We start from the raw sequence: 23,576 nt of genomic DNA, 5'->3' as shown, positions 1-23,576 counted from the left end.
TTCATGGACTTGGACAAGTGTTACTGTAACGTCACCCCGAGTATGAAAGGGGTTAAAGTGTTAAGGACATTCCATTTCCAAACACAAGGCAGCTACCAGACACTCAATCAGCCAAACAAGAAACCCATACGAATGATTCTCCCCCAAATACGAGACGAAGCTCCGTGTTGGGGGTCAAGCAGGAATATGAGTAAATCTTTATTGAAAGCAATACAAGTTTTATACACAGTCAAAAGAGGAGGTGCATACCTTCTGCTCATCTACTCTGGAAATACACCTGTGACCAGAAACCTAATTAACATGAGCTAATTATCTAATCCTTTAGACCGCATAGGTGACTCATAGGCATGATCTTTCAGGTCCTAGTCTTGCTGTCTCCTAGCTCCCTAACTACAATACACATGATCATAAATACACCTTCAAACAATTGCAGGGTCAATTAGCACAAGCATCAATGAGATGCCGAGCAGCCACACTAGACTCCTTTACATTATAGAAGGCAACAGACAGACAGGTGGCTGGAGGTGATGACATTAGCATCTCCTTACAGTACATGTCCCAACAGTATGAATGAGTCACTCTTTCTAATATGGCATATATCCTGGGAGATATTGTGGATGAATATTACTGTCCCATTTTAAGTAATCCAAGACATATTCTTAATGTCCATTATTTTCTTTCTCACCCTGTGCCCCCAATAGACCTAGACAAAAGAGGTGCATGGGGAGCTGAAACAAGGATATCCCATACTTTCCAAGGGATTCTGGGTTCCACGGGCCCTCCTGTCACAGTTACTAAACCCACAATAGTAAAATGTATATGCAGCATAGCATGCTTGTTATACTCACTGTTAAAACTTAATAGGTTAATCTGCATTGTGTAAAAAGGCTGTTTTATCCTGTATGTACACATCCTCCCCTTCTTCCACTGTCTATCTGGGGGAAAAGCCAGCTAACACAGGCAAAGTAGCCAACCTGCACATGCTCAGTTGTGCCTTTATGCTGGAGAGAACAGTTTCTTGTTCTCAGAGCTATTTAGGTCACATGATAATGACATCACATTTGTGTATAGAAGCTGAAGTGGTGAAAATCCCCCCTTTCTGAACTTTTGGCACTGAAGAAACGGTACAGTTTATGATGTAACTGTGAGAACAAGGAGACTGTACATGGACCCTGCAGGCAGAAGAACTGGGACTGCTTGTAAGCTATTAATATAGCTGGATCCTGTGGAGAGATTTTAACCTGCAACAAATGGCTGAATTGCAGAGCTTGTAGGGTTCTGCACAGATCCCAGGCAGTGTTAGACTGTAAAAACAAAGCCCAGACTCGTATGACCCTGGTGTGGGTATGCCTGCAGGAAATGGGAGCGAAGGTTGAGTCAGACCTTCAAAGCGTTTTGTTACCCTAAAAAAAAAAAAATGGATCCTGTTTATTTAAAATATGTTATACAGCACAGTGCTTGGCCCCCTGTAATACCTGGCTGATATTGCCTGGGTCTGCCCCTCCCCTGTAAACTGACCACAGTTTATCATGGCTGCTGAGCCATGACACTGTGGTCAGTTTATGTGCCTCCGTCATCCACAGCTCTGCTCTCCCCCCTCCCCTCCCTGCTTGTCAGCTAGTCACATTGTCCACCCCTTTATTTGTGTGGCTAAAATAACATTTACATTTTTAAATAATGCCCTATTTTTTCTAATTCTGTGTGCCCCTGTGTGTATTTTATTAAAACAATGCCGTCTATGGCTTATTTCAGAATGGCGCTTACGTGACCAGCCTCTCTCCTCTCGACTGACGTCAGTGGGGGATTCTTGGCCCCTCCCACTGCAACTGTCGGATGTAGAGAGGAGAGAGGTGGCCGGTCACATGAGCAGCACTCTAAAATCAGGTATAGACGGTATTTTTTATATTAGTGTGTGGGAGTATGGAGTATCTTTATATTTAAAAAATAAAATAAAAATTCCAGTACCCATTTCCTTCCCTCTCTGCCAGGGCAGGGCCTCAGTGAACACATTTGAACCCATCTTGGGTACATGTGGTGTATGGGCCAGACATGTTGGCAATCTCAATACTCTTAGCCCAGGCCCAGATGCTGCTGAACAATCGTCTTCCAATGCCCACAGGCAACACGGCACTTATGGGCTACTTTGCCTTAGCTGGTCTGGTCACTCATACGTGGAGATATTCAGGGATCCCAAGAGCCCTTATAGTACTAGTCCTCTGCATGTTGTAGACACTCCTATTTTAAGGGTCCACATCTACTCCTTTAGGGGCACTTGCCTCTAATACTTGTGTATCTCAGGAGGCAGTTTTACTGCTGTGGCTAGTATTTTAAATCAGTTGTGTCTGCAAGCATGCCCATTCGCCCTTGCCATCAGGGTATCCAGGGATTTTCTTCAATTTTCCTGACTGTTAGTCAAAAAGGGGGGGCGGGTACTGGGAGAAGAGGCTTTGTGTTGCTTCAAATGTTTCCACTCAGATGGATGAGCAACCAGCAAGCATCATTCTGGCCATTACATCTACCATTGGGATCATTAAAGATGCAGTGTATATTAACTTAAAGTTGATGCAACCAGCATCAAACTTACCTGAGGTCACCTGTTCACTGTCTATGGGAGCTCCAAGAACCTCATCCGCAGGAATGGTCAGGTTTGTGCAGCAACAACCTATTGTTGCAGCAGATCCTACTGTCTCGTACCAGCACTAGGCCCTTCTGTGGATAAGGATATGGGCCCATATTCTCTCTAAAAATCCGCGGGCTGCGCTTAAGGCACTTACACTCCGCTGTCCCAACTTACAGGAGCAAGTGTTGTATTCCCCAAACACTTGCTCCATAAGTTGGGACGGCGGAGTGTAAATGCCCCGGCGTAGCCTGGCGGATCTCCAAGGGGGCGGCTTGTATTCAAATTAAGCGCGCCCCCGATTCTAATGAACTGCGCATGCGCCGGGCTTCAAAAAGCCCAGTGCGCATGCTCCAGTTCTCGGCGGAAAACGTCAATGACGCCGACGTGCGAGTCATTGACGTAAAGTCGTATTCAAGAACGACTTACGGAAACGACGTACCCGACGAAAAAACACGACGTGGACCCGACGCCATCCGTAACATGGCCTACGTGGGACTTGCGGAAGTTTACTCCTCATATAGCAGGACTAAATTTCCGCTTACGCAAACGACGTTAGCGACGGTTACGCGACGCGAACTCGTTCGGGAATCGGCGTAGAAGGATCATTTGCATACGCAAATGAGTCCTTCACGTAAATGCCATCTAGCGGCGGCCGGCGTCATTACATTTAAGATCCGCCAGTGTAAGTGACTTACAGATGGCGGATCTTAAGTGTATCTATGCGAAAATGATTCTAAGAATCAGTCGCATAGATACACGGGCCAAAAAAGGGAGATACGATGGAGTATCCTGAGATACTCCATCGTAACTTCTATGAGAATATGGCCCATGGTATTTAGGGGACCGTTCAGGCAAGAGGCTTGAAGCTGTCTTAAAACATATTTTCCCCAGTAAAAGCAACTTTCTATCACTGGATGCTGAATGTTCCTGTGGCTGAGGTTCTGGTATTTAGAGCCCCTTCAAAAAGCAAGTGTTGAAGCCCTCTTAAGATGTGTTGTCCCTGGTAAGTGCGACCTTCTGTCACTTCCGTGGTAATCTGCCAGGCCCTGTTGGGTTTTTCTGCGCTGCACATGGAGTTCTTCTGGAGGCCTCTACGCTTCTGTGTGGACAGGCAGAGAGGTTCTGTCTGGCAACTTCCCAGTTAGACTTGGGAAGTCTGAGACCCATGAGTCCAGCACATTGTGTCCAGAGACTTAAAGCTGGAACTTCACACCTTGCCACCACCTTGCTTCATGCCCACAAATGTGCCTTTCTGTTTTGTCTGGAAAGGTTGAGGGTTTTCTTCCAACCGGTTTACTGTTTCCAAGCTAAATAGAGGATTATATCCCATTGGGAGATGGAACGCTCTTAATGGATTCCTTTTCGTGCAAACATTCTGTTTGCAGTCTATCTTGTCAGTGATTGCCTCTCTTTTTTTTTCGGGGGGACATGGAGGATGCTCATTTGTTATGTGGTACCACCAGCATTCTCTGCGGTTGCGGAGGGTAGGCAGCATTTTCAGTTGGGCTCAGGGGATTCCCATTGTGGACTATCTGGATGTCCTGCTTTTGGGGAAACAATCGAGGCACATGCAGGCTGCCAATGTGCATCCCAACTGGGTCTGAATTTTTGTTTTTACCGTAAAATCTTTTCCTTAGTGACCATTGAGGGACACAAGTCTCTCCACCGTGTTTTTGAGTGATTCTGAGTGGAAAAGAGGTTCTGTTAGGGCTGGCTTGCGATGTTTATTTGCTGGTGTCCAAACCTCTTGTAGTCAGTAAATTTCGATTGTATCTGAATTCCTGTGTCCTTCAGTGGATCCGAGGAAAATTGAGATTTTACAGTAAGTTAAAACCATTTTTTTTTTTTTGGGCCGTTTGCATATTATAAACATGTATGAAAAGGTTCTTCTTTTTAATCAAACTGTTGCATATAAAACTTCATAATTTGGTCTAGTCATAAAGGTTTTGATTGTCCCTGGACATAAATGGGGTAGGAGGCACTTTTTTTGACCCAGCTATATTAAAGCTACATTTTGGCTGTAAATAGGACTCATTGTGGGAACCCATTTTTATGAAATTAGCTGCTAATGTTGCCAGCATTTTATATGCATCTTTTAGTTGTTTTAGGAATAGAACTGTATCCATACTGGAGGTAAAACTGCTGCCTCTATACATTTATACAATGGGGTCACAATTCACAGTCCAGCTATAACTTGAATGAGGTCAGTGACATTGTACAGAGACTCAATCCAGGCACTGACTCTGTTAATTATAACGCATTAGAAGCAGCCAATGTTTAATTATGCCTACAGTCTACATAACAAGAATTTTTTTTTCCCACCAAGGGCACCTTCTCCTCTGCATTTTAATGACACATTTGTTTCTGATGGATAGCCTCTTTTCCTATATTGGTGAAATTCTTTAGCTTACATTCACACCTGAGCAGAGTGTATTTCTGGTGCTTTTAGAGTCGGTTCTTGACACAATTTCTGTGTTCCGCATACATTTTGCATGCAGATTTTTCATTGCATTCATGTGCGTTTTTACATTTTTTTCATTTATTACAGTCAAGGACATGTACATTTCTGTAGATTTTTTTATGCATTTTGCTGCGTTCCAGATGTGTTCAATACACAAAAAATGCAACATGTTATACTACTTATATTGACTGCACTGGAACGCACTGCACTTGTGTGAACTAGGGTCTTTGAAAACCATGTTAAACAATGCCTGTATGTTTTTTAATGCAGACTAAACCATGCCCAAATACACTAAGAGAAAACAAATTCTAATGTACAGGTAAGTACAGCATAGAGTGTAAAACGTCTGAATGTACACGTGTGAACAGCAACACTTAGAATAAGATTCTGCGTAGCAAGGCGACTTGTATCGGATCAGTTAAGATGGCTCTAATAGGGAACCATTGATTTTCACACGTCATGCGACATGAGCTTCCAATGTCAGAGCGTTTGTCGTACATGTGTGAACCCGGCCTAGGGCCTTGTTCACACAGTGTACACCCGTGCAAGGGCTGCATTTATCCACCTGGAGGGTGTACATGTGTGCGGTGCATCTACTGTGCAAGTAGTACAAATTTTGTCCCTTAAGGTGCACTGGCTGCACAGACACAGCTGATGCTCCCAGTTTGGAGCTGTGCATGGTTCCTAACACACACTCGAGTAGATATTTTAAATTGGAGCACTTAGAATCTCATGCAGCTGTGCGTGATAGCCAATCGGCTTCTAACCTCAGCTTGTTCAATTGAGCTTTGGCATTAAAACCTGGAAGCTGATTGGTTTGGTTTCCATGCAGAAGTGAGCCTAATTTTGCTGAGCGATTGAACATATCCGATAGCTCGGTTCTCACAGATCCCCGAGCAGAGAGCTGCTTCCTGTCAGTCAGCGGCTCTCCACTCTGCCCCCCGCGCTCACTGGAGAGATGAGCTGTGGAGGAGGTGGAGCGGCTGTCTCAGCTCCTTAGCAACTCGCTGAGACGGACATCGGTCCAGGCACCTGGCAGATCCAGATTTGATTGCCGTGATGACGCTGTGCCTGGACTGATTCCAGTAACATCAGCGGAGAGCGGACTTCAGACTGCTCTCTGATGAAAAGGGGTAACAGGAGTGCAAAACTTATTGCACTACTGTGACCTGTAAGAGAAGCACAGCCAAACAAGCCCAATCCAGTCCATGCTGCATAACACTTAATATTATTATTTTTTGTATGTTTAGGGGTATGTTGGGAATCTGGACATCAAAATTACAGAATCAGATTAGATATAGAGTCTAAAAGTCGGGAGTGAAATCATTGCAAGCTTAGATCTTCATGGTTTGTGGTCCCTTGCATTCCAAAGTGGTGATTTAAGAGGTACATATTCAGATGACATGCACACAACAAAGATGACTTCTTAGTCGTGTATGAAGTGTTGTCTCCCTTCTACTGCTCACACACAGATGTATAGTAACCATTAGCTGAGACCTTGTATTGTGGGGACAAGATTGGACTAATGAGATATTATTTATCTGTATCATTAGAGGGAGGTTAGAGCATTTTTGGTAGTTTAACTGTAGTTATGGACATGGTGGGTTGACAGGCATAAATTGAGGTAAAGCGTATCTAAATCCATTTTTTTTTCTCTGGTGACGGATGCACTTCCTTAGGGTGACAATGTGTTTTTTTTTTTGTTTTTTTTTTGTTTTTTATTAAAGGTTTTCCACGTGGAGAAAAATAATACAAAATACGAACATGGTAAACATTCAACAGTTCAATTTAAAGGGGTTGTAAAGGTAAAAAAAATTATTTTCCCCCCCAAATGGCTTTCTTTTACCTTTAGTACAGTCCTCCTTCACTTACCTCATCCTTCCATTTTGCTTTAAAATGTCCTTATTTCTTCTAAAAAATCCTCACTTCCTGTTCTTCTGTCTGTAACTCCACACAGTAATGTGAGGCTTTCTCCCTGGTGTGGTGTGTTGTGCTCGCCCCCTCTCTTGGACTACAGGAGAGTCAGAACGCTCTCTACGTTGCAGATAGAGAAAGGAGCTGTGTGTTAGTGGGCGTCCTGACTCTCCTGTTGTCCAAGTGAGGGGGCGAGCACGATACCCCACACCAGGGAGAAAGCCTTGCATTACTGTGTGGAGTTACAGACAGAAAAAAGTGAGGATTTCTCAGAAGAAATAAGGATAAAAGTAAAATCGAAGGATGAGGTAAGTGAAGGAGGACTGCACCAAGGTAAAGGAAGCTATTTAGGGAAAAAAATTATACCTTTACAACCCCTTTATAGGAACACTAAAGGCAAAAATGTTTTTTTAAAATAACAAACATGTTATACTTACCATCACTGTGCAGTTCGTTTTGCACAGAGTGTTCCTGAACCCTGTCTTCTGGGGTCCCTCGGCGGCTGTCTCGGCTCCTCCTCGCAAAAGCTTTCCACCTTCATGCGAGCGAGCTTGCATGGTGGAAAGTTTTTGCGGGCGCGCTCCCGTGATACAGCAGCGGGCATAGCCGACGACTGTATCACTCGGCCCCACCACACCACGTCATCGGATGTGATTGACAGCAGCGCCAGCCAATGGCTGCGCTTCTATCAATTCATCCAGCCTAGCCAATCAACGGCCAGGCTGGGAACCGAAGAGGATCACGAGAATGCGTGCAGGACTTTCGAGGGGTGAGGAAAGTAAAACGGGGGTTCGGGGGGGGGGGGGCAGTACCATCGGATGTTTTTTCACCTTAATGCATAGGATGCATTAAGGTGAAAAAAACTTTACCTTTTTCAACCCCTTTAACAGCACCAGTGTACAATGTAACTCCCGGACCAAAAAATGAAAACTTTAGAGATACTGCCAGAGATATAGCAAGGAAAGAAAGGGGTACACAAAATATTCATTATATGCACTGCAGTACAATGTCTATACTGCCTGTACTAGGAGAAATTATAGGTGCCTATTCAGGCTTACACAAGCATCACTGCTCGCCACATATGACCACCATCAATCAGGAAGCGGTTAATCTGATGCTATTGAGCTATTTTCTATCCAACCACCCCACACCTTTTTAAACGTATCAGGTACCCCTCTATTGTGATACAAGGCTTCATACATTGGTAGAGCCTTATAAATCCATGCATTCCAGACCATAATGGTAGGGGCCGACGGTGTCTTCAGTGTTATGATGATCACTTTGTGGGCATAGTACAAGAGCAAGGCGAGCAAAGTACAGATCACATTTTTGTGTCCACCAAGCCCAACAGACAGACTTCTATAGATGGTGTAATGGTGATCGTAGTGACCAACCTAACACAGTCCAGCAACCCCACCCAGAACTGCCAGATGTGCGGGCAAAGCCAGAAGATTTTTTTTTTGCCCCAGGTGCATCATACCTCCAACAGTTCAGGTGCACAGGGAAAATCCTTGTTAGTTTAGCAGGGGTGTAGTATCTCCTGTGAAGGAACTTGAACTGTATCAATTCATCACGTGCTGACACCAGTCTGGCAAAAGTGGTGCCCCATATATCATCCCAATCATCATTGTCAAGCTGCGAGAAATCGGACATTCATGCAGCACGAATGGATGCTAGAACCTTTGTAGTATCTATGAATAATTCCTTGTAGATAGTAGACAAGGCTTTAGGTAGGTCTTTATTTCTGAGCCGTGATTTCAGGTCGCCAGCCCACACATCCAGAGTGGAGGACCCAAATTGGGCAGAAAAAGCATCAACTGGAGAAAACAAAACGGTGCGAGCTGGTACATACTTCTGAGCACATCAAATGTTAACACCCCATTTCCAGCCACCACACCCACTGTGTTTATCCCATATCTGGTCCAGGTGATTGGATCTGGATATGCAAAAAAAGTGAGATAAGCTAGGATTACGCCATAGAGGAGTATAAGGTGACACCACTGCACCCTGAAGTTCAGCCTTTTTAGTCAAGTCCCACGCTCTGATGACTGAGCGCATGGACCCCGTAATAGGATAAGGGGCCCCTCTCCTTTGTATAACGGGCCAGACAGTGCCTCATAGGAACCAACTACTGCTAAAGCTGCTAGCTGCTAAAGTTACCGCAGTATTATCATCTGGCTGAGTCGGCCATCTATGTGCAAAAACCAACTGCCCCGCTAAGGTATATCCAGCAAAACTGGGTACTGACAACCCCCCTTATTTCCAGGGCTGCTGCAACACTTGCAATCTAAGGGGTGGAGTCCCCCCGACCCCAGAGAAAGTTTGAAATCACTCTATCAATGGACTGGAAGATAGTCTGAGGAATCCAGACTGGGGAGTTTAGTGCAGCAACCTACCGCTATCCTCGATTAGGGAAATAAATCTGCTGAAAATGAAATTTCTCTTATACATCTTTAGGAACTTTCACACTGGAGCGCTGCGCTTGCAGGACGTCAAAAAAAGTCCTGCAAGCAGCTTCTTTGAGGCCCTTTGGGAGCGTATACACTGCTCCTAAAGCGTGTTTAACCCTTTATTTGGCCACCAGCAGGGGCCTCAAAGTGCTACAAAAACAGTTAAGCGCCGCTAAAATGAGCGGCGATTTACCGCCGACGCCCGCGTGCTGGCAGTGTGAAAGGGCTTTTGCAGATATAAAAATAATTATGTAGACATTTTTTTTTTTTTAAATACTGTATAAAAAAAGTGCACACTAAAAACTAGGGAGCCCAAAGTGCATTTCCCGGCGCCAAAGATTTTAATTGGCTGTCTGGTGAGGTTCCAAAAATGGAAAAAAAATAATCGTCCAATAAATAAATAAACCAATATCGCAATCTGATTAATATGATATGATAGATGATGCAGCAGCTGTTTAAAATAAATGAAAAATTCATCTATCAAAGATTAAAAAATAATATCTACACGTATACCCAAAACTGGATCATAAAATGATAAAACGGCACTATAGATGGATAAAGTCCAAAATCACATGTGCAAAAATGAATAAATTATGGAAAGTCCCAAAGTAGTTTTTGTAGATCAAAGTTCAGACAGTGGTAAGTGCTTCTAGGGTTGAAATAGCAGTGCACCCTACACCAACTCCCAATCTTCACCACACAAGTGAGGCACACTTCCCCTCTGGGGTTCACACTCACCAGATAACAGAACAAGCTTTGTAAAAACTCCTCCTTATTAGACCTCCACCATCATTCCAGAAGCAGTAAGGGTTAATTTCCACTCACGGTCCATATAAAACACAAAGGCACAATAACCTATCATACTGTATGGAGCTGCGCAGCATTCCTGTCCCCTCTTCTGCTCACACAGTATAACAGGAGAGCACGTGGTCTCTGCTGAACTTGCTCACAGGTGATCAAGTGTCAAAAATGTGACTTTAGGGAATTTGCCTCCAGGGACCAAGTGGTAGTTCTGGATCGGAGATCTGCATACTCCTAATGTGTCTGTATGCCTGTCTCCAGAACTCCAACTTGGTTTTCCCAATGTAGAAGCACCCACTATCCCAATACAGCAGATGTATCACGCCTATTGTCTAGCAGTTTGCGAAGTGCTTAGCCCGAAAAGTTTTTCAGTTTTGGGAGAATAGGGTCTTTGGTGATGAGCATAATTTACAATAATTACAGGCGCCACACATAAAGGTACCTCTGTGTTTGCAGGGATCGTTGCGGAATTCTCCTTTTGAATTCACTGCTTACAAGCCGATCTTTAATAGATAGAAAGTAAAAGTTGGGTGTTGGGGTACAAATTGACCTAGGGGGTCCATGATTTAGCATGCGCCAATATTTTGACACAATCGATTTTATTTGATGTTGATTAGTAAATTTGGTGATTATTCTTAGGCAATCACTGTCTTTGTTTTTTGGGTATACGATAGTTGGCGTCTAAATTTAGCATATGCTTCTTTATAGGCTCTTTTAAGGGAGGAGTGTGAATAACCTCTCTGTAGCAGTCTATCCCTTAGTTTTCAATTTTATAGATGGTTTCATCAGAGCAGTTGCATCTTACTAAATATTACCCATATGGTATGGAATTAAAGATGAGTGGAAGCTGGAGGCGTGTAGGATTGTATTGCCAGCTGAGGCTTTTCGGAATAGACTGCTGCAGAGGGTTTCACCCTTACCGCAATATATTTTTATATCCAAAAAAGAAATGCGGTCTCTATCATATGTCATGGTAAATCCTAAATTGAAGTAATTCTTAAGTCTAGTAAGAAATTGTTCAAGTAAGTCAGTAGGGCCATTCCAGACGATAAAGACGTTGTCGATGTAACGGTACCACACCACAATGTGGTACGTATACATCGACATGTCTCCGTCCGCAAAGAGCATTTGCTCCCACTTCCCTAGATACAGGTTGGCGTACGATGGGGCACAACAAGTCCCCATCGCAATGCTCCTGTATCTGGAGATAGTGGGACCCATTAAAAGTGAAGATGTTATGTTCAAGAATGAAGTCAAGTAGGGAGACAATAAATTCATTGTATGCGCTATCAGAAGTCTACCCTTTGCATAAGGTAGGTTTAATTGCTGCTATTCCTTTGCTGTGAGCGATCAAACTATATAAAGTTTCTACATCTATGGTTACTAATATGGAGTATTCAGGGATTTAGAGATCGTCAATAATTTGTAGCATATGAATTGTATCTTTTACATATGATGGTAAAGCGATTACATAAGGCTTTAGGGTTTCATTAATAAGGCTGATTGATCCCCTCCCCGAAATTATAGGTCTACCCGGTGGGTTCAAGGCGTTTTTATGAATCTTAGGGAGTGTGTAGAAAGTTGGTACTTTTGGAAAATAATTCCGAATAACTCCCATGTAACTTTGGTTATTGTCCCATTTGAATATGTTGAATCAAGTAAAGCATAAAATTCTTATTACATTTTTCAACAATATCGCCAGTTATACATCTATCTATACCAGTTGTGATAAGTATTTTGTAACACATAATATGTTTGGAATCTGGCTGTATTGTGGATTTCAAAAATACTAAATATAATGGTTGTAAAGGTTTCAGTTCTTCACCTTAATGGATTATCTGCCGTCAGGTAAACCTTTTATGTGCAGCTCAAAGAGGAGCTTCAGAGTAGCTAACACTCAGCGTGCATGAGGCCTTAGAAAACTGCAACGCAAATGTGCGTATAATTAAAGTGTATTTATGACTTTAAACCACCTCTTCTGGGGTCCCACACTGGTGCTCTAGGCACCTACGCTTCTCAATCTACCACCATAGGAAGCGCCCCCCTTCCCTGTGGGGGAGAACTACAAAGCCAGAAAGTGTGCATCTATAGAGGCATACAAATACTTTGTCAAGATCGCAACGGGGAAAAAATCATTAGATGCATACAGTGCAGCTCTGCCCCACACCTTTCTCAAGAGATTTGATTGACCGGAGCAGGGGCCCGTGGCTCCCACTGCTCTCACGAGAGTCATGTGAGGAGAGGAAGAGAGAGCAGTTCTGCTGCAATCGGCACATGGGTGGATCAAGATAAGACTCTGGTAAGTATTTAGGGAGGAGACTGGGTGATACTTCTGTGACATATTTTTTTTTTTTTTACTTAAACCAGGGAATGCATTAAAGTGATATTAAATATTATAAATAACAAACATGTTATACTTACCTGCTCTGTGTAGTGGTTTTGCACAGAGCAGCCCCGATCCTACACTTCTCGGGTCCCATGCTGGTGCTCCTGGCCCTCCTGCAGGGTCTCCTCACAGCAAACAGACACACAAGAAGGCTGGGTGTCTATTCACACGTGGCTCAGCCCCACCCCCTCGGTTTCCTGATTGGCTCACTGGCTGTGATTGACAGCCAGTGGCTCCCGCTGCTGTAAAAAGCCAATCGGGAGTCGGAGTCCCCGGAGAGGCAAGGCTCTCGTAGACATTGCTGGGTGCTTTTAAAACGACATTAAGGTGAAAAAATGTCCTGCCTTTAGAACCACTTTCAAATCATATATTAATTTCCACATTTCAATAGTTTCTAGTCTATCCTATTACTGTGAATGATCTTGAGGTTTGTAAACTTATTTTGTGAAGAATCTCTCATTTACTTATTTTCTGTGACACGTATTCATTATGGCCTGTGAGTGGCACTGCTGTCACACATTTCTCTTTCGTTCATGGACGGACACAGCTCCAAATATTCTTGACATTAGGGTTATGTTCCGTCTACCAGGAGAGGACTAGGCAGACATGTTAAACTGTTTAAAAAAACATGTAACACAGCAAAGCCGAACAGCACCGCCCTCTGGTCATAACCCCTCACCCTGCAGTCAGCAGCTTCGTTTTTTCTGCCTAGCGTAGGAGAAGGACCTTGCTTCCTAGGGGGTCCATTGGTCCTGGAGAACTTTTATTTTTAAATATTTTTTTTTTTTTTGATCCTATCATCTACTATGAACTGCCGGCTGGGTGACAGGCTGGATAATCTAGATCCTTGTAGTCTCCCCAGTCGGGCCATCGAGCGTGATCAGACCTCTTTAGCTACGTGCGGAGTCAGCCACGACATACCCCATTGCTCCAGGGGTGGTCGGTGAGCTATTTGCGAGGCTGGGTGAGCCTCTGCCTGCACAGCTGTGTTAGAGCTGCACAATTTTGGCCAAAATGAGAATCGCCATTTTTTTGCTTAGAATAAAGATCACGATTCTCACGGTGTAAACTCGTTCACATTATACCAAAAAAAATTGGGCTAACTTTACTGTTTTTTTTTATTTTATTATTATTCATTACATTTTTTCTCCAAAAATTTCATTTGAAAGACCGCTGCGCAAATACAGTGTGACATAAAATATTGCAACAACCACAATTTTTTTTAAAAGGTGAACTTGGCCTTTAAACTTTTTTTTTTACAACTCCAAGCATAGTTCTCCACTTTTGTATTGATATCGGTTGTTTAGCATGGGTGTTTCATAGTAAGTACATCATCATTTATACTTTTACTACAGAGGGTTTCTATTTTTAGCAACTGCAGATTGGTTTATTTTAGATATTTTGCGTCACTCGAAGACTTGTAAAGCAGCAAAAATCTGGTGATAAGATATGCGTTTTATAGGGTTTTGTCTGGCCAAGTGTTTTTTCAAGGAAGGGCAAGAGTTCATACACACAGGTGAATAGCTGAGACATGGCCTGACACTCGGCTTTCAGTTATTCATGGGTAATGTAAAACAAAAATAAATGTGAAAAATATATTAGGAAGGCAGCCCTATGCTACTGCCTGTTGCTCTTATGTGCATGATAACTTTAATTGTATTCTTCACACAACTTTCTCCCCGGATTCACACTTTTTTTTCCCTATTGATTTCAATTGTGAATGTGTGAATCTTGGATGAAATATATGTGTATACTTGTGTTCACTTTAGAAGAGGATTGGCATTCTCCTGCACAGCAGCATATCAGGCAGTAGCATAAGCCTGCGTCCTTTAATTATTTTACATTCGTTGTTTTTACATTACCCATGAATAACTGTTGGAAGATCTCTACTTTGAAGTAATGGAGAATATGCCTTGTAAAAGGCAAAAACGTTGGTACTGTTAAATAAAAAGGCTGTCAATTGATGGATCAAATTGCACCAATTCCTGCTGAATCAGCTGAAATTTGAGCTGTGGGTGGCCCTACAAGTATCACCAGCTTGACGGAAGTTGATTAAAAAATTGACTGAGCTGGTTGTGAAAAAAACAGCCAAACAGTGACTGCATTCTATCAGATACTCACTGTTCAGACAGCTGTGGGTACCCTGGTCACTGAATACAGTGGGAAAAATTTGCGCTAGGTGCAAAAATTGTGATTAAATAAATGAATAACAAATATCCCTAACGGATGTCCTGCAGCTAACACCACAACCCTGATACAAGGCACAACAAAAAAAAATACAATAAAAGTGTAGCACTGGAAAGGGGAAAATATGGAACCATATAATGCAATAAAGATGTAAAAACTGTGAAAAAAGTATAAAAAATTCATCGGTGAAAACATTAAGTCCATAAGTGAATTTTGAAGAGGAGAACTTCAGTCCGTTCAAGTAGACATCAAGTGATGAGGAGATGAATATATAAAGACCAAAGTGTAAATTGAAGGCTTACCGACTAGCCATTGACCGCCCTTCTCAGGGGGGTCAGACAGGCTCAGTAGATTGATGGCCCTTGCCGAGGTGTTGTGGAATCCTCCCACCTGTGGTCAGTCAAGGAATTCAGTTCCCAAAGAGGATCGGGATGCAATCCACAAAGCACTTCCGGGGTAGGACATGAAAACTTTCGGTGATACGAGGTTAATGGTGCCCAATGGGAAGAAAATAAAAATTTCCAATAGTGTAGGCATTCCAATAAGAATTTTATTTAAAACTAATACAAAAAAGCAAATCCTCAATAAATGGAGAATAAAAGCGAATACTCCTTGCAAGGATGTAGAATAAAAAAACTCTGTGGTGTGTCAGCAAATATAGATTGCGCATGCGCAGTACGTGTGCGTGACGCCCTACGACCGTTTTGTCACAACTGACGTCATCAGGGGCACTGAATACAGTGGATGGCAGAAGAGATTCCTTCATCCACAATGTTAAGTATGGATAGGAAATTGATTTTCTTCATTCAGGGGAGAAAATTGAGATAAGATTTTGCATAAAACTGAGTATACATTTATCGAAATTTGGCCGGTTCAGCAGGAACTGTTTGCGTTTCGGTACATGCGAACTCCAGTCTATTCAATAGAAGCCCGCTGTTAGATTGACTTCTGTGGGACGGTCCTGCTGAAAAAACAGTATTCCGATCATCTCTTACACCCAATGCTCCACGCTATCACAATACAATAGTGCGCAGAGGGAGATCCCTGTATCCACATCGCTTGTTTGGATGTGAAAACCCTGTCTGTTCAACGAAAAAAAACAAAAAAAACTGTATATCCTCCTGTTTGACTTTTGACTCGCCAATATAGTAGGGATAGGTTTAGACACTGGGGTGGGGGGTGGGGAGACATTCATCAAGTGAAAACATGCAATGCAGGCTGACTATTGGCAAAGTCTCTGCGACAAATTCTCTGTGTGTTTGCAAAGCTTTGCCTGTAATCCTGTGTAGAAAAGGGTTCAGTTGTGTGACTGCATCCCTGTCCTGCCTGTGTGCCTTGCATCTATGTGTATGTAAGGGTAGGGGTATGCATGAGAAGATCAGAACTCCAGAGTCCCTGCAGAATATGAAAATTAAAGTACAAAGTGGCGTGGGACTTTAAATGTGCCTTGGTGGGGTTTAGAGAAAAGTAAATCCGTTCTAACACATGATATGGGATGCTGTTTACTTGTTAAATGTCAATATTAAGGATGAGCTAACTAGCACGTGCAGAGCCCGCCAGGAAGTCGGCATTGCGAAGCGCTAATCGCAGGCAGCGAGACATTTTCCCCATGTGCGGCTGCAGAGAACGAGAAATGTTTCACTGCCTGTGAGTAGCGATGTGCAGTGCCGACTTCCTGGTGGGTTCTGCGATTGTGAACACGCCTGAGCTCATCCCTAGTCAATATGATGGGAGGCTGCAGTCCCACCCAGATGTTTAGGTCAATGCCGCCTGAATATGGTGCTGTATGTATTTTAGCATGACCTACTCTTTATCGAATGTGGAATTGTCATCATACCCATTCAGCCCCTGCAGTTGGGTTTTAAAGCATGCCAAGCAATTGCATTTGTATTTTATATACAAGTTGCTCCGTACATTAAAGCCACTCTCATCCTTTCATAACTACTGCCATAGTGCTGATCTATAAGGATACAGATGCCCCATGCATGTATCCTTTCCTGTCAAATGTCACCCCTCTGTTATGAGACCTGAAAAACTGCAGATTCTGTGGGTGGGTCTGTTATCTGGAGCTCAATGGGTGGAGTCGTGATGCCAGTAGACTCCCCGCTCACCTCTACATTCCCCTTGTCAACATGCATTTTCCACCTATGTATTCCTTACACTAAATTCTGCTATGATCACTAACATCCAGCCAAAATCCAGAAAAGTAACCACATGACTTCAGAAAAGGTGTGGGAATTAAAAAATAATGCCTGTCTCAGGCTAGTGCATGAAATATGTAAATAACCTGCCATTTACAGCAAGGGGGAAGAACGGACAAAAGTTTTCTCCTGTTTGTCCGTTTATCTCACTGAAAAAAGAAAAGAGGATTGTTCAGAGCTGGATTAAAGGGGTTGTAAAGGTTTGTTTTTTATTTTCCTAATAGGTTACTTTAAGCTAGTGCATTGTTGGTTCACTTACCTTTTCCTTCGATTTCCCTTCTAAATGTTTGTTTTCTTTGTCTGAATTTCTTACTTCCTGTTCCTCCTCAGTAAGGTGTTCAGTAAGCTGTTCTAAATGACTTTCCACCGCTCAGATGATGGTGGAAAGCTTACTGAGGAGAAACAGGAAGTGAGAAATTCAGACAAAGTAAAAAAAATGGAAGGGAAATGGAAGGAAAAGGTAAGTGAACCAACAATGCACTAGCTTATAGGAACCAATTTAGAAAATAAAAGACGAACTTTTACAACCCCTTTAACTCTTTGTGGCAAGACTGGGTTGATAGGAAATCGTATACTCTACATTCTGACAGCAAAAAAATACATGAAAAATGTTGGCTTTACATCCACTTTAAAGAGGAAGTAAACCTGCAAGAGTAGTAAGAGGAAGTAACCTGCAAGACAGAGGCATAATGAGCTAGTATGCATAGCATACTAGCTCATTATGTGGCACTTACCTGAGATAGAAGCCCTCCTCGTTCCCCTCTGCCGCCACCATGTCTCCTTGCATCTTCTTCCTGTTATCGGCGCTGTGATTGGCCGGAGTGGCGATGACGTAACTCCCACACATGCGTGCGGGACTGGAACCTATTTAATGCCATTGACAAAAATGTCAGTGCGCCTGTTCGCTGTGGTCACAAAACAGCCTGTATAAAATATCATACCTGAGCTACCAGTAGTCTGATTACATTGCTGTGCATTAAAAGGAACTTCAAAACAATGTTTTATATCTAATTTATGAATGTGGGAACTTGGGAAACCTGCGATGAGACCTTTACATATGTAGGCTTCTGTTACTGTTCTGCTTCAAATAACTAAATATGAATCTTTTGTAGAGAAAATAACTTTTATTGACAGTTTTTTTTCTTTTTCTTTTTTTTTATCATTTCAGCTTCAGCAACGTTTGAAGATTTCCAGATCCGTCCTCACACTCTCTATGTCCATTCGTACCGCGCTCCAGCTTTCTGCGACCACTGTGGAGAGATGTTGTGGGGTTTGGTGAGGCAGGGCCTCAAGTGCGAAGGTAAGAGTCATCTGCTGTAACATTGATCATACAGATAAAAAATTGTGCATCTGGTAGAAGTGTGCTTTTGGTAAAATGCAGTCAACATATGAGGAACAAAGACAGACATTCAAGAAATGCATAAAGAGTGCCTATGACACTCTTTAGAATTCCACTGTGCCTCCGCATGACGTATGTCCGTGCAGGAGACAGATTTACCTGTCGGGAGTACTATGAATTTCAGGTGAGCACTCCATACGGACGCTCTGTCTTCACTGCAGCTGAGCTCCCTTCCACCTCCTGCAGCTTTTACATGGATAGTGTAGTGCAGGGGTGTCCCAACTTTTTTCAAAGAGGGCCAGATTTCATGAATTGGACATGCACGAGGGCCGACCATTTTTCCTGACTTTCTTTTTTGTGTTTTTATAGATTCTTTTTGGCCCCCACTTGCAATCTGCCCCCAGGCTCAGATCAGGGCAAGGTTGAGCTGTTTAATTTTTTTTTCTTTGTGGCCCCCACTTATATCTGCCCCCAGGCTCAGATCAGGGTAAGGATGATCTTGTTTTCTAAATATATTGTTATATAATATATTCTTTCCATGTGTGTTAATTACACCTATCTTATCCCCAAGCGTCTCTCACTGCAGGGATCAACTCGCACGCTGCAGCCAATCACCGCCGCCGTTCACCGCCACCAATCGCAGGCACCGGCACATGCACAGGCATGACTCAGTGTCTGCTATTGGCACCGCGCACTGTCAGCTTCCCGGCGGGGTTTGGAACCTTGTCAGTGAGAGGCGCTCGGGGATAAAAGCTGCAGCTAATCGCCACCGCAGTTCACCGCCGCCTGTCACAGGCACAGACACAGGCGTGTCTGCTATTGGCACCGCACACTGTCAGCTCCCCGGCGGCATTTTAAACAATCCCCAGCCTGTCAGTGATTGAATTACATGGGGATTAGAAAACATTTTTTTTCCTCTAAAAGGCCAGCTCGTCCTTGTTCTGTCCGGAGCCTGGGGGGCCACAAGGGTGACAAAATGCCAACTCAGATGGGGGCCGTATAAAACCAGTCCGCGGGCCGGACTTTGGACATGACTGGTGTAGTGGCTTAGTAGTTTTGTAGCTGGGTAGGTGGAGACAGGTAGGAATTCAGAGACACTTGTTTCCCATGAGGTTTTCTTCTACTCTTGTGATTGACGGGCAGTGAGAAGATGCCATGGCCAATAGGAGAGCCTGTTTATGGCGGCAGAATTCACTCACTGCCTGCTTTCAGCCACAAGGTGAAATCGGACCTGATGTGGAATTAGTACTTCCGCTTCCTCTTTAGGCCCTGCCCATTATCAGCACCACTGGTCGCTAGGAGAAGGGTTAGAGGAGGCTAATGTGGTGCTCTGCTTCAGAGTGCAGAGAAGGGCACTTTGCTTTACTCCTACCTTCGTTGTCCTTCATTGCCTATGAACTGGAGATAAGATAAATAAAGTAAAGCTAAAACTGGCAGCAGGGATATTTCAGTCTGGTGCAGGACTTTTTAAAGAGCCATGTTGTCAGAGAAGTGTTGGAAGTTCCTTATTGAATTCCCCCGTTTGTAGCATTACCTATTCAGGTGTATGTAAAATGTACTGCAACCTAACCAATTACGTTTACAAGTGTGTAAAATGACATCTAATTTCTTTATCGTACATCACGGGACACAGAGCGGCATTCATTACTATATGGGTTATATGGAGTACCTTCAGGTGTAGACACTGGCAATCTCAAACAGGAAATGCCCCTCCCTATATAACCCCCTCCCATAGGAGGAGTACCTCAGTTTTTCCGCCAGTGTCTTAGGTGTTAGTCATGGTTTAGCTTGCCTCCACATCCTTGGGATTAGGTGAGCTAACCGGTTCTGTCCAAAAAAGCCTCAGCGCTAAAGTGGTCAGTAACCGGACCCCAAACCCTTGGGGTATAGCCCATAATGCTTTTCTTTTTAGAGAGCTGGACCCTGGGCCCAGAACTTAGAAACCTTTGGGTGCCTAATGTTTCTGTTGCCAGAGTGCTATATGGGCCCAGGACAGTGGATCCTTCATAGGAACCCAGGGCCTGAAGGTCTAGACATCCCCACCGAGATGGGGGAAGATTGGGCCTCTTGCTTGGCAAAGTCCTGCGGCATGGAGCAGGTAAGTGAGGGGAAAAACTTGCGGAACTTGGTTCTTAGCAGGTTTTTTCTGGGGGGTCACAGGGGACATGCCTAAAGTTATGCACTGCATATGGCAAACTAGTCACATATCATAAAGATAGGATGGCTCTATATGTATTATTCCCCATAAGATGTGACCTCCCTTGTAGTGTTGGAAAAGCATTGAGTGGGGCCTGTGATATAAGAGTATATGTGTGTGTCAGAGAGCTGTGCTTACCTGCAAGCCTCCAGGCGATGCTCCATTCAGTCTTCCTCCTCACGGCCTGCAAAGCAGGCAAAACGCCGACCTCCTCATGGTTGCAGGCTGCAGTTTGCTGGAGCAGAGAGGTCCCTTCCTCCCAACCCCACCCCCCCCCCTGTCGGGAGGGGCATTTCCTGTTTGAGATTGCTGGGGGGGAAGGGCGGGTCAGTGGCTTAAGGAAGGGGCGGCCCTTCCTTGTTTGTTCCATATAGCTCATTCAATACTTTGGAACTGAGGAGGAAAGACCAGAACGGCAAGCACGGGGCGCCGAGGACACACAGTGGCCAGAAAGAATATTGCAGTCTTCAGAAAGACTGTTTTCAAGCCTAGGAATAGGCTGTTTCTTTTCCATCTCATAGTTTTTCTTGCAATACTACTCAGGGGGACAGAATGTTTTTTCTTTCCTAGATTTGAAAAAAAAAAAAAAAAAGATTTTTTTTTGAAAAAAAAAAAAAAAAAAAGTGTCATCTAGGGGAGAGGAAGCATTTTTTTATCCCCCAAACAGGTGTTTGGGCATTTAACTATTTATAAGTCCCAGGTACCAATAAGTAGCAGGTGTACCTCGGTATTGTACCATGGCATCAAAAAACAAGGGTACAAGAGGTGGGGATTCCCCCAGAGAGTCTGAGGTCTCGGACAATGCTATGCCGCTGCTTTCCCCACAGGGAGCCTTGGGGCCATCGGGATCTGGGGCTGGAGCTGACGCGGGTCAGTCCAACCCTAAGATGGTCACGGAGGAGGTATTACTCACCTCTTTAAAAGAGATGCAGAAAAGCATGGGTAAAATGATAGCCGCAGCTATGCGGGGCAGTAAGCGGAATAGATCTCCGTCGCCCGAGCGCGGACCCTCAGAAGAGGAGGTCCTTTCCTCAGGGGAATTGGACGACCTCTTGGACAAGGACCAAGTAGGTTCAGGGATCGAAGATCCGGATACAGAGGAGTCTGGGGCAGTCTCCCTGAGGGAGAGCTGGTGGATTCAAGGATTGTCGGACTTGGTCCATAGGGCATTCAACTTGCCAGTACCAGATCTCCAGGTATCGACGGTTTCAGCTTTGGGCTCACTGAGGGCGCCTCAAAGCAATGCTGTGTTTCCGATCCATCCTCTATTAGAGGGAGTTTTGTTCCAAGATTGGAACAAGCCAGATAAGATCTTCTTACCACCTAAGAAGTTCTCTGTCCTATATCCTATGGAAGAAATTTTTTTTCCAAAAGATGGCTACTCCTGCAGTGGACGCAGCCATCTCATGTGTTAACAAATCGTTAACATGCCCTGTAGAAAACATACAGGTGTTCAAGGATCCAGTTGATAAGCGCTTGGAAGCACTACTTAAGAACTCCTTCACTACTGCAGGGGCAGTAGTACAGCCAGCTGTGGCTGCGATTGGGGTCGCTCAAGCATTATCGGATCAATTTAAGCAGATGCTTAAACTTATTCCTGCCCAGCAGGCAGAAGAATTTTCGGATGTCCCTAAGGCCATATGTTTTACGGTAGACGCAATCAAGGATTCTATCCAGCAAGCGTCACGTTTATCGTTATCCCTTATCCATATGAGAAGACTCTTATGGTTAAAAAGCTGGGAGGCTGAGCCCCCATGCAAGAAGCTCCTGGTAGGGTTCCCCTTCCATGGAGGACGACTCTTCGGAGAAGACCTAGATAAATACATTCAGACCATTTCAAACGGCAAGAGTACTCTCTTGCCAACTAAGAAGAAGGTTCAGGGGCCTGCGTTTAAACGACAGTATTCCCCTGGGCAGGGGCCCTCTAATGCCAAGCAGTATCGACGGCCTCCTGCAAAAGCAAACTTCGGCTTCAACAGCAAATCACAAGGACAGGCTGTTAGAGGCAAAAGGCAGTGGTTTCGCAAACCAGCAAAACCAGCCCCCAAGCCAACCTTATGAAGGGGCGCCCCCACCCACGAAGGTGGGGGGAAGGCTGCGACTCTTTTCAGAGATTTGGGAAGCCAGCATTCCCGACGAGTGGGTACGGTCTTCCGTGGCCACAGGCTACAAATTAGATTTCCTAAGGTTTCCTCCTCCTCATTTCCAGGAGTCGAGGATTCCAAACGATCCGCCTCGGATTCCGGCCAGTCCTGGAACAGGGGCTGGGTTTCTACTCCAACCTATTCATCATCCCCAATGGAGATGTCAGGCCAATTTTGGACCTAAAGATGGTAAATGCATATCTAAAGATCCGCTCATTTCGGATGGAATCCGTGCGGTCAGCAGCTGCCACACTCCAGAAGGACGACTTCATGGCGTCCATAGACATAAAGGATGCCTACCTTCATGTTCCAATTTATCAGCCACATCAAAGATATCTACGCTTCATGGTGGCTTCGCGTCACTTCCAATTCGTGGCGCTTCCCTTCGGGTTGGCTACGGCCCCCCGGGTGTTCACGAAGGTCCTAGCTCCGATCCTAGCCAAGCTAAGGATCCAAGGGGTCACGATCCTAGCATACCTGGACGACCTCCTAGTCATAGACCACTCGTCTCCCGGCTTGGAGCGAGCAGTGGCCCTCACGGTCCAATACCTCGAGAGGTTCGGCTGGGTCCTAAATCGAGAAAAGTCAGCTTTCCAGCCCACAAGGCAGTTGGAATATCTCGGCATGAGATTAGACACAGAACAACAAGGAGTGTTCCTACCTCTGAGGAAGGTAAAAGCCATCAAGGAATTAATCCTACTGGTTCTAAGCAAGAAAGAACCGACTATTCGCCTATGTATGAGGTTACTAGGCAAGATGGTGGCCACGTTCGAGGCGGTACCATACGCCCAGAGCCACACTCGCATCCTACAGGCAGCCATCCTGTCAGCATGGAGCAGAAGGCCACAGGCCTTGGATATCCCGTTGCCGCTCTTA

At 44.3% G+C, this 23,576-nt stretch overlaps 1 protein-coding gene across 2 annotated transcripts in view; it reads left to right on the top strand.

The window, feature by feature from the left end:
- PRKD1 (protein kinase D1) overlaps window positions 1-23,576 on the top strand; it is a 184,601-nt gene that overhangs the window by 88,334 nt on the left and 72,691 nt on the right. For both annotated transcript variants that reach the window (XM_040333901.1, XM_040333902.1), the window contains exon 3: window positions 18,189-18,320. In XM_040333901.1, coding sequence (XP_040189835.1) covers window positions 18,189-18,320 — 132 coding nt within the window. The remainder of the gene's footprint in view (window positions 1-18,188; window positions 18,321-23,576) is intronic.

The sequence above is a fragment of the Rana temporaria genome, chromosome 13 (genome assembly GCF_905171775.1).
Source record: "Rana temporaria chromosome 13, aRanTem1.1, whole genome shotgun sequence".
In the NCBI taxonomy this organism is placed as follows: Eukaryota; Metazoa; Chordata; class Amphibia; order Anura; family Ranidae; genus Rana; species Rana temporaria.
This window is presented reverse-complemented; position numbering and strand designations above follow the sequence as displayed.